The sequence below is a fragment of the Thunnus maccoyii genome, chromosome 1 (assembly GCF_910596095.1).
Source record: "Thunnus maccoyii chromosome 1, fThuMac1.1, whole genome shotgun sequence".
Classification (NCBI taxonomy): domain Eukaryota; kingdom Metazoa; phylum Chordata; class Actinopteri; order Scombriformes; family Scombridae; genus Thunnus; species Thunnus maccoyii.
The window spans coordinates 39,876,071-39,887,905 of NC_056533.1; the positions used below are offsets into that span (position 1 = coordinate 39,876,071).

General features: G+C 40.1%; 1 protein-coding gene across 1 annotated transcript; it reads left to right on the forward strand.

The window, feature by feature from the left end:
* The first annotated feature begins 2,817 nt into the window (after positions 1–2,817).
* cebpg (CCAAT enhancer binding protein gamma) lies at positions 2,818–6,470 on the forward strand. Its single transcript, XM_042420912.1, has 2 exons — positions 2,818–3,412; positions 5,715–6,470. Exon 2 carries the CDS (start codon positions 5,801–5,803, stop codon positions 6,293–6,295), a length of 495 nt encoding a protein of 164 aa, XP_042276846.1. The 5' UTR covers positions 2,818–3,412; positions 5,715–5,800; the 3' UTR covers positions 6,296–6,470.
* Positions 6,471–11,835: the final 5,365 nt, after the last annotated feature.

The window sequence follows — 11,835 nt, forward strand, 5'->3', positions numbered from 1 at the left end:
TATTTATTCATTGTATTTATTTATTTTTGCTTTTTGTGTTTGATATTGGACTTAAAGGAAGAGTTCCCAGTGTTCCCAGTGTTCCCAGTGTGTTAAACCAGCAGTCAGGTGTCTGTAATCCTCCTGTTCATACTGGATATTAAAAATGTGCTTTAATGTAAAATCAACAGTCTGACATCTCCAAACACGCTGCAGGAAACTAAAACATCCGCTGAGTAAACCTTTGGAAACGTTTCTCCTCTTTATGGTGAAGTTTAATATTTGACTCAGACCAGGGCGTGTGGAGCAAGTTGACCTTTGACCTCTCTGACTGGTGCGGTGTTGTTAATACTGATCACATGGCAGCAGTGTATTGATTCTGCATCAGCTTCAGTTCATGCCGATCACTTTGTGTTTTAACAGGATCATAAATAAGCACTGATGAGGTGACGTAACATCAGCTGCACCGTTCACACTGAAATATCTCAACAACCATCAGATGCATCGATGAGGATCGTTCATAATAACTTTGACTCATGTAGCACCATCATCTGCTCAACTTTTCATTTTGTCCAATATTTAGTTTATACCTGCAAACTGAAGACTTTCCCATCAGGGCTGCAGCTGATGGTTCTTTTCTCCATGAATCATTTTGTCGATGCTGTTATAATGTCTGTAAAGTGACGTCTTCAAACGTCTTTATTGCATTTGTTTTGTCCGACAGTCTAAAACTCAGATGTTCAGTTTACTGTCACATACGACGCAGAAAAGCTTCAAATCATCACAGTTGAGAAGCTGCAACCAGCAAATATTCAGCAAAAAATGACTAAAACCATTAATAGATTCATTTTCTGTCGACCTACAAATTATTGCAGCTCTCGTTCCCATCAGCCTCAGCTGTACTTTGTGTTTAGTGCTAACTGTTAGCATGCTAACACGCTAACCTAAACTGTTTAGCGTGAGCCACAGTAAAGGCTAACAGAGCTGCTGTGTTCCTGTTTGCACTGATCTTCATAGTTTACTGTTACTGTTCAGCTACAATTAAAAATTTCATACAATAACAGGAAATGATGCAATCAAAGTGCAACTTCAGAATGACATCGCAAGTTAAAGTTTCGCCATCGTTCACCGTTACTTTAAATGATGTTCAGCTCGACGTCTTTCTAGTCTGAACACCAACCAGCATCAACTCACAACAGACTGATTCATGTGGATTCTGGGTTTTAGACCTGTTGAAACTGCTATAACACATATTTCTCTCCTCCACAGTCTGATCTATACAGTAACAGTGTTGGTTGTGGCTCGTAGTGATGAAGCTACAGAGACTCTGCAGCTCCTCTCGGCTTTACGGAGCTTTATAGTGAGTTTCAGCTCATTGTTTATCTGTCCGGCTGCAACTTTACTGTTCTGGTTCACTCTCAGCGTCTCATAGCGTCGTTTTCAGAGAGAAAGCTGTAAAAAGCCGCTGAACACTACCTGCTCACAGTTAGCTGTAGACTAGCTGGTGAACATAGTGGAGCATTTAGCAGCTAAAGAGCCAGATATTTCCCTCAGGAGTTGGTAGAGAGTAAAAACAGCCAAAAGAGAGTCATGTCATTTATTTTCTTGTTTAAAAGTACTTTTATTGTATTCATTCAGGAATTGTGCACTTTAAATAGATAAATAGATGTTTTTTACAGTCTGTGGAGGGTAAGAAGAGGGAAGCACCTCTGGACTTTCTGTAGAAATCGACAAATTATAAAGTCATTACATTTTATGATAAAACAGATGAAACCAGTTCCAGTAACGTCAGAAATTAAACTGAAATAAAAGAAAATAAGAAACTCAATTAAAATCAGGAATCAGATAAAAGTCAAATTTATTAAACTTGTAAGAACGACAAGTAAAAACTGTCAACTGATCACATGAAGCAACAACCAATCAGAGATATGGATCCACCCTCCATCGGCCAGATTATTGATTCTTTAAAAGAAATCCTGACAGTTTATTCAGTCGACTAATCTGCAGATTCAGGAAACAGTGAAACTGTAGAATAATATTCAACTGACTATTAGGTTTAATCGATTATCAGAATAGTTTCTGATTTCTTTTCTTTTGAACAGCTAAGTGGTTTAATCAGCTACACAGCTCTGATGCTGCTTCAGTAACATGTTATTGATCCTGATCAATACAAATAAACACATTTAACTTTTACCCTCAAAACCAACTGATTCATTGTTTTTATTCTCAAGTTTGTGAATAAAAATGAAGAATTTTTATTTTTCACTGACGTCCCAAATTTGACTTTTAGCAGTTTGATAAATACAGACACTGTTGTTGTCAGCAGAACGTTACAGAAACATAAAACTCACATTTAATTAACGACAGAAACAAAATCACTTCAAGTCTCTTCAGTTCTCACATTTATATTATAATGTTTTAGCACATTTTTAGAGCTGCAACTATTAATTGATTAATTGAGTAACAGAAAATTAATCACCAGCTATTTTGATAACAGATGAATCTCTTTGTGTCATCTTTTCTTCTATGTGAATATTTCCTGCTTTTTTTAGTCTCTATGACAGTAAACTGAATATAACAATAACTAAATATCTTTAAACAGGACATGTGAAGACATCGTCTTTGGGAAACACTGATCCACGTTTTTCCCCTTTTACTCAAGTTTTATTGAACAAATGATTAATCAGTGAATGAAGCAAATAACTGACAATTATAATCAATTAAAATAATCATTAATTACATTTTTCTTGTCTTATTATTTAACTATAAACATATTTTGTTTAATTTATACATATTAAAATATGAATTTCATTATCATTTTTTTAGCTGTTTATGATAAGAGTGCATGTATACAGTAACTGTCCTTGTTTTTCTCCTTTATGTAATGACGCTGTAACATGTCACCTGTACGTGTTTATAGGCTGTTTTCTCTTTATTTTACAGTATTTTGAAGGTGGATTCTTTGTACTAAAAGATGAGATAGTACAGGTTAACTATAGTATTATTGTTAGTAGAACTAGTGCAGGTATAATAAGTATTATTAGTAGTTTCAGTGTTGTTAAATCTCGCCTTTCAGAGATGAAGTCATGCATGTTTGAACTCATTTGACCAACCTCATATTACATAAACAAAACCAACACAAAATAGCGATTTCCCATTGGTCGAATGACATGTCAATCATCCTGTGTATTGCATCACTCTGCCGCACACGCAACTGCGATTGGTCCACTACTCGCTTCGCAGCCCTCTCCTCGCCTCTGATTGGCTGATCCTGGATCATTGCCGTACATGGTAAAAGCGATTTCGCAATCGGCTCCTCTCCATGTTCCAAACAAAAACACTCACAGCTCACACAGACGGAACGAAACTCCAACTTTCTACCCAAACTTTTCCGACTTTGACGGATGGTTGAGCCCACCGCCGCCCCGTGAAGGTAAACTGTGTTTTAAACTCTTTGTTTGTCGGAGAAGAAGCGCGAACAGTGAGGTTAGAGCCCGTTAGCATGAGAGGCTAACTGAGGCTAGCTGGCTAGCTGCCCGGTTGAACGGGTTGTCAGAGGAAAAGTGAAAATGTGGCTTCGTTTGTCTTTACATCCGGATTGAACACATGTCAGCGTGTAAATGTAAAGTGTAGAAGCTTCTTGTGAAGTCAAAAGGTAGTGAACCATCTGTTAGCGGCTTCGAGGGAAGAAAAAGTTGTTAAAAGTGCTTCGAAATTCAAAATTCACCGACTTGAAGCGACCTGTCTGGATTTATCCGCCGTGTCGGTGTTTTTATTTCGGTCAAACCTTTTTTTAAGTCACCTAAAACCTGAGATTAGTGATCAGCCCCGCATGACTCCGGAGTTTCCCTCTGTCGGCACAAAGGCAGCCGATGATGATGCAACAGCAGGCAACAGCCGGAGCTGCTGGTTTCACCCGGAGCGCTTTTCCCTGCGCACAGCTGACTGGCTGCATGGCAACGCGCCGACCAATCACAGCAGCGCTGCTAATTGGCCGTGCAGAATAATAATCCGACCAATTATCGCGTCAGATGTCTGCTGCTGCTCTCAGAGACAGGAGGAAGAGGTGGTGGGGGAGGGGGGGAGAACATCTATGTTTTCAACCCAGTTTAATTGAAACCACACCTACTTCCGTATGATGAAAGCCTCCACAGAACGATGGACAGCTGCGTTCCCATGGAAACCGGCTCAGGCACAAGTGCATAGTATTACATTCCCGCTTACAGGGAACAACGTAAAAAACAGTCGAGTTGTTACCATCAGAGGGAGGGGGGGGGACGATGTTCCTTCAGTTGTTTTCAACAATGATAACAGATTAAAACAGTTATAGCTTCTCTCCTGCTAAACAAAACACACAGCTGTGTAAATAACAATAAAATATAAACAAAAATAACAACAGGCTGACTGAGGTAGAGGGTTCTTTAACAGACCAAGTCATTCCTGCTGTGTAACCCTGAACGTCTCTTACAGGATTTGTGCAAGGAAAACTATCCAATCAGCAGCCTCAGGCTGCCACAGACGGACTTAAGATAGGAAGTGAGTGTGAAGAGAAACAGTCCCGTAAAACAGTGAAACACCTGTCTGTGTGTGATTTGGCTGACGGTGTTTACAAGCGGACAACAGCCGCAAACCGCTTGAAAGCACAGGCTAGTTAGCCATAAGCTAGTTAGCTACTAGTTAGCATGGCTGCGTGGAAACGCTGCACAATGTTTGGTAGAAAAACTTTTTCATGTGCAGCAGAATCAGAATCCTAAAAATATAAAACACGCAAAATGTTCTGAGAAAATAAAACAAAATAATGAAAATAACAAGTCAGTGATCTAAACATTAAACTGCAATGACATGAAAATAGATTTCAAACATACACATGTTTTAAATAGTCACAGTTCAATATTGATGCGTTCATATGTCTGAAGCTCAGTTTGTATCTTCAACTGATTAAAACCTGCTGTCAGGTTTGCAGGAACTGGTCCAGACTGGTTTTATTCTGTATGATATGATGTATGAGTGTATGATGTGATGTATGAGTGTATGATATGATGTATGAGTGTATGATGTGATGTATGAGTGTATGATATGATGTATGAGTGTATGATGTGATGTATGAGTGTATGATATGATGTATGAGTGTATGATATGATGTATGAGTGTATGATATGATGTATGAGTGTATGATGTGATGTATGAGTGTATGATATGATGTATGAATGTATGATATGATGTATGAGTGTATGATGTGATGTATGAGTGTATGATATGATGTATGAATGTATGATATGATGTATGAGTGTATGATGTGATGGAAACATGAGGAGGTTTATCACCAGGTTTATCAGCAGACTTTACTGCATCATCTGATGGTGAAATACAGATGTCTGACTGTAATGTTGGATCTGAACGCACCATCAGTTTCCTTTTAACGTTATTCCAAAATTCCACAATATTTGGGTCTGAGAGTCTGTAGCTTTATTAATATCACACTCTGATTATAGAACAATCAGACAAATCAAACAAACTATCTTCAGTTGATTGATAAATTGATGAATTGACTCAAACAGCTGCATCAGGTATCAGATATCATTTTAATTAATAATAATTCAGTAAATGTATGTCTATGTATTGATTTGTTTGTTAAAGTTGAAGTCAGGCCTGACAGGATGATTGAAACAGCGGTACGTCGGTGCGTCTTTAATCTGTTCCTGACAGTAAACTCAAATGTTCCTTCTCGTCTTCAGGCTCCGTTCAGTTGATCTTCTGCTTCCTGTTTCATCTGTACGCCTGAGGAGACTCAGAGATCAGCAGCTGCAGGCAGCACATCCAAATGAGCCGGCCGTCGCAGGCGAAAATAACCACATCTGACCACAACGGCGTGAGCGTCATCCAGAGTCAGGCCCACGCCGCCTCGTCCTCGTCTCTGCCGACGGCGGTCGCCAGACTGCAGCAGGTTCCCCAGCTCGTCCCCGCCAACCCTTCAGCCGCCGGCGGCAAGGCCCTCCCCCCCAGCAAGATGAAGAAGCCCCTGGCAGACAAGGACAGCGAAGAGTACCGCCAGCGCCGCGAGCGCAACAACCTGGCGGTGAAGAAGAGCCGCATGCGCAGCAAGCAGAAGGCGATGGACACGCAGCAGCGCGTCAACGAGCTGAAGGAGGAGAACGAGCGGCTGGAGGCCAAAATCAAACTGCTGAGCAAAGAGCTGAGCGTGCTCAAAGACCTCTTCCTGGAGCACGCTCACAACCTGGCCGACAACGTCCAGCCGCCCGCTGGCGCCGAGGGCGCCAGCCCCGCCCCCAACAACGCCCCCGCCAACGGGCAGTGAGGGGGGGGCGGAGCCACAGGGACGTTTGATCCGAGGAGCGTTCACCTGCTGCAGGTTTTCTGGAAACTTTTTCACTTTGGAAACATGACATCACTTTTTCTTCTTCACTGCTTCTTCAGTTCTTCTGTCATATTTAATCCTGAATGACCTCTGACCCCCGCCCCCCCCCCCCCCCCCCCCCCCCCCCCAGCTGCCAAAATGTCCATCAGGATTCCCACAATCCTCCTGGAAACGTTTGTTTTCCTTTTCCAGCTCCGGAGAAACAAAATACAAACATGAGAAGTTTTCACACAGATCATAAATCTGCTTCCTGTGATTTTTTAAAAAATGTTTAAATTTTCATTTTTAGATAAAAACCAGCTGAAGTTATAAATCGAGTCTCATTCAGAAAATGTTTCAGGACGGTGACGTGTGACGGACGGTGAACTCTGATCCTATGAGAAGCCAGAAGGACTGACTGGTCACGTGTTTATTGATCGATTGATTGGAGATGTGAGTTCCTACAAACTGAGACACTGACCAGCAGACGTCTGTAGGAGCCACAAACACTTCCTGTCAGTCCGTCGGGTCGGACGCGGACGCCTCGACGCTCCGCCGCCGCCGCGGGATGAAGATGTAAAATTGTGAAATTCCCCTTTTTTTAGGATGTTTATTTTCTTCTGTTATTCTACAAAGTTTTGATGAGATATGATGTAAGTACGTCACTACATATTGATGCTTAAAGGACGATTCTGAGTCTTTTCCATCGTTGACGTTATTTAAATGAAGAACCAGGAGAAACATCTGAACGAGGTTTAGACGCAGAAACAGTCAGAATTGTCCTTTACGGGTGTTTTCACTCGTTTGTTGATGTTTGTGTCCAGACAAGAGTCAGAGAGGCGGAGCCTGGTCAGCTGATCACAGCAGAAGCGTCACTGCAGAGACGACGAGGACGACGATGCCAACATCCAGGAAACAAAACATCCTGACAAACAACAACAACAACAACAACAATCACAGCAACAGCTGACAGAGAACAAACATTTAAACATCAGTCTCCAACCTTCATATTTATTATCATATCTCACAGAAACAGACATGAAGCAGGAAGTGATCTCACCAGACCCTGGTGTGTGATTGGCTGACGTGTCTTCATGTGTTTATACATGAATTGTGTTGTTGTTGTTGTTTTTACAGTCGCTCAGATTGTTTGTTTCCTCGATGGATTCGTCCTGCAGCGACGACGTCGTGAAGACTTTTAATTGGCGATAAATCTTTAAACAAAAAGATGAACCAGATGATTGATCAGTTATTGATCTGTTATTGACCCGCCCGACTCAGGTCCCCCGCTGTGGCCCCGCCCCCCCCCGTCAGCACGCCACCGAGAGGGGGGGGGCGGAGCCACGGCTGTCAGACTTTATAATTACTGGACGTTGTGCAGGTGTGTGGAGTGTTCTCCTGGATTTGTTCTTCCAGGAACGTTGTTGTCTGAGTCAGAGAGCTGCTCCTCCTGAGCCGCTCAGCTCAACGTTCCCTCAACGTTCCCCAAACGTTCCCACAACTGTTCTCTCCTCACGATGTTTTTTGCGTCCCAACCAAAAAACAAACATATATCCTGTATAGAGTGGCGAGGTGGGAGGAGCTACGTCTGTGAACCAATCACAGAGCTTAAAGTTTGGTCACCTGAGCTGCTGGAGGCCTCAGTTAGTAGAGAAGCTCAGGACTGATGAAGAGGAGGAAGAGGAGGAAGCTTCAGGAACATGTTTAATATCAGACTGTTAGATTTGAAACATAAAACTGCAGAAAATTCTTCAGAAAATGTGATTTTTTTTTTGTTAATTAAACATCGTTTAAATAGTTTTAATGTCAGCAGTTTAATTTTCAGACACACGATCAATATCTGAAGTTATTTCCCCCCAAAAAATAAGATGATTGATCCAATCGATCCATATCTTACTGATATCGATGCATCGATGATAAATGTGTTTTAACAAATGTGGAAAAGAATAAAACTCTGATGTTTAGTCAGTTTAATATTCTGATTCTGTTCAAATGTTTAAATAATATAAGAATATTTATGTGATATTTGTTGTTTTCCGAGTCTGAAACGTGACGTAACGTTGTGGGAACGTTGTGGGAACGTTGTGGGAACGTTGCTGCTGGCCGGCTGAGCGGAGCAGCCTTCATCTTTTTCACTTTTCTATGGTTGGTTTTTCTACACTTTATTCCAAGCAGCAGCAGCATGTTTGTAGAGTCTTTGCATGTCGGAGCACCGTGTGTCTGAGGAACGTTGGAATATTCTGGTCTCTTGGAAACGTTTGATTGTTGTCGTGATGTTTCTGTAAAATCAGCTGATTTCTTCAGATGTTTGTCATGTTGTTTTTTTTTTTTTTTTGCTTCGGTCTGAATGTTGCTGGGCAGCATTTCTCTGTCGTCACTCAGCTTTTTTATATCAGAGGAACCTGGGCTAACGTGCATTTAAATTAAAATTCAGTTATAAAAGTTCAGATGTGTCTTTGATTGTTTCTACATTCAGGATGTTTCTGTTCATGTTAAAGCACAAAATTACATCAGCAGCCAAAATCACACGAGCTTCATTTTAAACTGGTTTAATATGAAGCTGTCAGATGGTTTTAATGAAGGGAGTTAAAGGTGAAGCTGGTTCAACCTCATGTTCACTACTGCTACTTTATTAATGATTATTCAGAAACAAGTTGAATCTCATTAACTGTTGTAGAAAATGTTTGTTCACACTGAATGTTGTTGGTGAACATCATCATCATCATCATCATCATCATCATCAGACAGGAAATGAGCCTCAAAACCAACACAGGAGCTAAAACAGGCTGAACATGACGTTTGTCTGATTCACCTTCACATCACACACACAGATGCACTACTATAAAAACCAGCGATGATGTTTACTGGTTTACTGGTTTAAATGAATCATATTTAATATTTATATATAGATGTTATATCTTCAGTAGATGTTTTACAGGTTAAACAGACGGAACCAAACTACACTACAGTGAACATGTTTACACATTTACACCTTTACACGTTTATATGTTCACACGCTCACATTTACACGTTCACGTTCACATTTACACGTTCACATTCACACATTCACGTTCACACGTTTACACATTCATGTTTACACATTCACACGTTCACATTTACACCTTCACATTCACACGTTCACGTTCACACGTTTACACATTCACACGTTCATACGTTCACGTTCACTACAGTGAACATGTTAACACGTTTACACCTTTACAAGTTCACACGTTCATGTTCACATGTTCACATTTACAGGTTCACACGTTCACATTTAAACGTTCACACGGGTTCACGTTTACACATTCACGTTTACACGTTCACGTTTACACATTCATACGTTCATGTTCACACATTCACTCGTTTACACCTTCACGTTTACACATTCATATGTTCACGTTCATATGTTCACACGTTCACATTTACACGTTCACACGTTTGCATGTTCACGTTTACACGTTCATACGTTCACGTTCACACGTTCACGTTTACACGTTCACGTGTTCACACGTTTACATGTTTACACGTTCACACATTCACGTTTACATGTTCATACATTCATATGTTCACACGTTCACATTTACACGTTCACACATTTACACGTTCACGTTTACACGTTCATACATTCACGTTCACATGTTCACACATTCACGTTTACACGTTTACATGTTCACATTTACAATTTTAAAAAATCACCAAAATATGTGATTTGTCAGCAGCAGCAGCTGTAAATGTTCAAATCTAAATGATCAATAATCTGTTTCTGATTGAGCTTGTTGTGTTTAAAACTGAGTGAAAATAATCATATTTTAGTTGTTTTAGTTAGTTTATTATAACAGTAATAAAGAAAAATAAACACATCTGGATCTAAACTACGACTCCATGACAGAAATATCTGCTTTCTTGTTATAATAACAAGATATTTTTCATGTTATTTCGAGGTTTTTTCTTCATTATTACTCAACAGTAAAATCACTGGTTGAAAGTTTCATCAACATCAGTTTAACTTAACAAGCGTCACTAATGTTTTGTTTCTGTGAATATTCAACAAGTTATTAACAATCAATAACAAACTGTGACGTGTCAGATTATAACAAAACGCTGACACTAAAAGTGTCTCAGAACAACATGAACACACTATCAACCCAGTAAACATTTAACAACATATCAGTGAAACATATCTGATTATAACGACATGATGACTCATCATCTCTTCTTGTTTTAACAGGATGGTTTGTTGATCAATCAATCGATGTGATTGGATGTTTTTATGTTCTAGTTTATGGCTGTGTATTGATTTCCTGTTGTTCTGAGCACTTCTGCATGATTATGGATTTATTAGATCATTGCTAACAGTCACTGGTTCAAACCTCATCTGACCACAGACCTGCTGCATATACGTAGACGCCATATTGGACGCCATATTGGACGCCATATTGGACCAGGCTGTGAACAAAAACAAGTAAACAGGGCAGCTGCAGTGTTTCTGGATAAAAAGCAGTATAACATTAATATTTCTCAGTCGATGTCAATAAGTGGTTTTTATATTCGGGGGTTTATGATCAATATGGAGCAGAACAAAAGTTTATTGTTTGTTTGTTTTTTGTGGAGAACAAACAAACAAACAGTTTTTATCATAAATCCTTGAATATAAACATTAAAATACTTTTTATCCTGAAAAACTGCAGCTGCTCCGTTTACTTGTATTTGTTTACAGACAGTCCAATATGGCCGCCGCTCCTGACATCACAGTCAGCTGACTTCAGGAGGAAACACAGCGTCATCATCATCATCATCATCATCATCCCTCTGAACGTTCTGCTTCTGTGTTTAATATTTGTAGAAACTTTAAATGTTCTAACAAGAGAAGTTTGTTGGTTTTGTGACATAATGAGGAAGAAATACAAGTTATAATAATAATAACTATAATAACTATAAAACATGTTGTAACATGAAAAGAATCTGATGAACCAACCAGCTGTTGATGCTGAGTCATGTAAACCAAAGATATGAATCATAACTGATAAAGCTTTAATGAAGACGAGCTGTCAGCAGCAGCAGCGACGCTTGAAATCATCTTTCATTTATTCAACTTGATGATCTCGACGCTGCTTCAACTGTTTATTTGTATTTATTGATTATCTGATTTGATTTTCCTATCTGCCTTTTAAAAAGCAGAGTTTAATGATCTCTGTTTGTAATGTTACATGTGAAGAGTCAACTTTAAAACCCTGTCAGAGTGTTTTTACATGTCTGCAGCCAGTTTGTGACGGTGACGTGTTGTTATTGATCCATATCTTCATCTCTGAGTCTCCTGCTGTGTTTTCTGGTGATTCATCGCTGCACTTTTGTCTTCGGCTGTTATCACGGCGACGAGCCGAGCGAGCGAACCAAATCTATCCGTCATGTTTCTGTTCAGACTGAGCCAAAGGTCTGTCCTCCTCCCAGTTTATCAGCTCACTGGGGGGGAGTGGGAAGGGATGGGATGGAGAGGGGGATGG